This window comes from Cariama cristata, unplaced genomic scaffold, assembly GCF_000690535.1.
Source record: "Cariama cristata isolate BGI_N322 unplaced genomic scaffold, ASM69053v1 scaffold7871, whole genome shotgun sequence".
NCBI lineage: Eukaryota > Metazoa > Chordata > Aves > Cariamiformes > Cariamidae > Cariama > Cariama cristata.
In genome coordinates this window covers 2,950-6,661 of record NW_009599758.1, presented here as the reverse complement: position 1 = coordinate 6,661, position 3,712 = coordinate 2,950, and the positions used below count along the sequence as shown (strand labels likewise).

Genomic DNA, 3,712 nt, shown 5'->3' with positions numbered 1-3,712 from the left:
GGGGGGTGAAGCACTGGCTCACCCCATGCCCGTGAGAGGCGGGATGGGGTCAGCCCCTTTCAAACGATGCTGCCAAAATCAATCTACTGATGCCACAGAAGCCTCCTGTGGTGTTTGGAGCTGTATTCATGCACAGCACTGCCATTGCTTCTTCTTATTGCGGAGCTGCACCGGTTCTCTTAACGAAAGGTTGCATAAATGTCACCAAGGGCTCATTTTCTTTGGCGTCAGCTATTGTCTGACAGATCTGATTAAGGCCATATTCGGCTGTCAGCAGCTGTGATTCACGTTCGGATCAGCTCTGCTGGCAATCCCACTGTCATTCTGGCTTTTCAGGAGGTCTTTGTGCATGTTACTGAGTTGCTTTTCCCTCCCGGGAGGCTGCTGGGCTCCTCCGTGGTGGCACAGGAGGGACATGGGGACCAGTGCCTGATGTGACAAATAGCATCACTGGGATCAAAGGCAGAAGATCACGGCTCTGGCGGGGAGGTGGTGTGTGCCGGGAATCGCTCGCTCCCGTGATCGGAGTGGGGAGCGTGGGTGGGCAGGACCTCAGAGGGGACAGGGAGCCCATGCAGGACTGTTTCCAAAGGGCAGTGGACAGGGTTGGGTTAGTTCACTCAAGATTGGCATGGCTTGGGAAAAAAAAAAAAGTCATGAAGCTGGCTTGTGTCCTTTTCAAAACAGAACATGGCTTTTCCATTTTTTTTTAACCCAGTCTCTCCCTTTTCCTGCGGCGTTCAGGGATCGCCTTTGCTGTACCTTCATCTGTAATCATAAACTCCAGAAGCATCCCCATTAACAGCAGAAAAGCAAAGGAGCCAAGAGAAATGGCTGCAGCCACTGGGACTCGGGGAGCAAAGCCAAATCATGTGAGACCCAGTGGCAGCTTGTGCTCAAGTGCTAAAGCTCTCCCTGGTGCCACCGAAGGGCGGATTTGGAAAACCTTGCCCATCTTTGCAGGATCTGTTGATCTTTTTAAAGCTGAGTCCAAAGCAGCTCATGAGCGAGGTTAGCAACAGCAGCCCTTGTTCTTGTTCAGGTTTGGCAGGCAGCGACTAATGCTGAAGGAGCTGAGCTCTCGATGAAATGTAAGCGGCTTTTGTTAAGGGAAAAAGAAGTTTATTCTTGAATTGTGAGCCGGGTTGTTGGGTTTTTTTAAATTAATTTACAAAGTCATAAATTCTCAGTGATTGCATAAGGGCTGTGCGTCACGTTGAAAATCCTGCTGATGGTGCACAGCCCTCCACATTTGGTCTGCACGGGGAGGTTGTCGGAGAGGGACGGGGAGAAAGGTGCCAAAGCAAACACTCTGCGTTTGATTTGGGATGAAATGGATTTCCTTTGAAATAGCTTGCGAAACATGTTGTCCTGATCTTTCAATGCAAGCGCTGACTACTGCCAGTTGTCAAGCCAACGTGGAGATAGTCAGAAAATAGTCAGGAAACACCCATAAAACAGGCCAAAGACTAGGGCGGCATGGAGTGCATTGAGTTTCTTGTTGATGGGTAGGTGCTGAGCAGACACCCCACTTCTCTGCTGCCAGGTAAAGGCTTTCTGGGCTGGAGGAAAGCACTTTGCAGGACCTCAGGGCTGGCTGGCTCATGGGAGAGACCCAGTGGGCCACCTTCCCAAGCAAGGCATCCCATCAAGCTGGAGCTGATGTTCCTGGCTCCTGCCCATGTGCCGCTCTCTGGATATCTGCAGGGGTAGCCTGACCCTCCTGCTGTCCCGTTGCTTATGGGGAGCTCCAGCAGACCCTCTGGGGCTCGGGTCCTCGGGTTCTCCTCCTGGGAAACCTGACTGCATGCACATGGCTAAGGCTGTGCCTTCGGTCCCCCCCCCCACGGGGGTCATTCAGGGGACTTGTGCGATGCCGCATGGTGACAAGCCTGAATTAGTCAGTGGCCTTATCTTCAGCTGCCCTTGACGTTGTTCAGTCCTTCAAAACATGTCTTCGTTACACAAGGTGTGGGTGCCGGATCATGGCACCCTAGTTATCTCAGCGTGCAGGAGGCCTCAGGTTACCTCTGACGCATAATTTCTCACTGGCATTGCTAGTTATTCCTATCAAGTCACAGACAGCGTAGACATATGGGGAAGGAAGTCGTGAAAAGCAACTTGGAGTCCAACTGAAAACACCTTAAATTGGTGTGATTTCCCCAAAGGAGGAACTGCCTGCTCTTAAAAAAAAAAAAGAAAACACCTTTTGAAGGGCTCTTTAGGACAACCTCTAAACCACTGAGTTATTTCTTAAAGAAAAAGTCTCAGGCCAAAACCAGCCTTCTCCCTGCATCTCTGCTGATAGAAAATTCTCCTTCTTAACTCTCTTTTTTCCCTTCCTTTGCCCTTTCCCTGTAAAGGCCTCTCAGCAGACGGTGGAGCCAAGCGCCAAGAGCATCTCTCCAGGTTCTCAATGCCTGACCTGAGCAAAGACTCAGGCATGAATGTCTCAGAGAAGATGAGCAACATGGGGACCCTGAACTCCTCCGTGCAATTTCGAAGCGCCGAGTCCGTCCGCAGCCTGCTGTCGGTGCAGCAGTACCAGGACATGGAGCCCAACCTGCACGACCTCGCCAGCCCCCTCGGGTACCGAGAGCGGCCGTCGCATGGGCGGATGCACCAGAGCTTTGACTATGGTAGCGGGGTGCCCGGGGGCAAGCTGGGGGTGCAGGAGGGCTCGAGGCATACCCCCATGAGCGAGCGCACACGCCGGCGAACTAACCTCCGGGATGACGATCGGCATTACCGCCCGCACCGGCCCCGGCGGTCTCGACGTTCCCGGTCAGATAACGCCCTGCATCTGGCCAGCGAGCAGTGTTACCGGCTGAAGGAGAGACCCTCACTCCGAGCCAGGGAAGACTACGACCAGTTCATGCACCAGAGGAGCTGCAGAGAGACGGTGGAGCAGGGTCCCCGCAGGGGCGTCTACGGCCACTGTCCCCGGACGGTATCGGATCTCGCCTTGCAGAACCACTTGGGCGAGAGATGGGGGCCCTACTTTGCCGAATACGACTGGTGCTCGACCTGCTCCTCCTCTTCGGAGTCCGACAACGAGGGCTATTTCCTCGGGGAGCCGATTCCCCAGCCCGCCCGCCTCCGGTATGTGACCAGCGAGGAGCTCCTGCACAAGTACGGCTCGTACAGCATGCCCAAGTCTTCCACGCTGGGTGGCAGGGGACAGTTGCACAGCCGGAAAAGACAGAAGAGCAAAAACTGTATCATATCCTAATGGCATCCTTGCCAGGCACCTTGGGAGAATGTAAATTAACTCACAAACTTGCACTGTTTTAGATCATGTAAGCGCTTTTATTGTAACAAAAAAAGACCCGAAGAGTAGGGATTTGTAGGAAGGTTGTAGACTGGCTTCTATAAATAGTCATAATCCTGGGCACAGTGAATATATTTTGCACATCTTACTTTGGAGGAAAAAAACAAGCAAACAAACAAAAAAGTTCACGTTAGCCTGTAATATTTAACCAGTAGGTTTTCCTCTTTCTCCCAGATACTGCCATCCTTTTGAGTTCTGTTTGTCCCTACGTTTTGGTTACCACTGTTGACTCTCAGCATCAGTTTGCCGGCAGCTTTTGCTTTCCACCACATTTTTGTTTTCCATTAGCCGTGTTGGTAGGTAATTTGTCTCTTGGACAGTGTGGGAGCCTAAGTTATTTCCATGATTGTTGTAAATGCAATGTAAATGAGAGTTTGGAGA

General features: G+C 52.0%; 1 protein-coding gene across 1 annotated transcript in view; it reads left to right on the top strand.

Annotated features, from left to right (window-relative positions):
* Nucleotides 1-3,426, top strand: part of PRICKLE2 (prickle homolog 2 (Drosophila)) — a 31,195-nt gene extending 27,769 nt beyond the window's left edge. Inside the window, exon 7 of the mRNA XM_009709787.1 lies at nt 2,364-3,426. Coding sequence (XP_009708089.1) covers nt 2,364-3,232 — 869 coding nt within the window. The 3' untranslated portion in view covers nt 3,233-3,426. The remainder of the gene's footprint in view (nt 1-2,363) is intronic.
* The last annotated feature ends 286 nt before the right edge of the window (nt 3,427-3,712 follow it).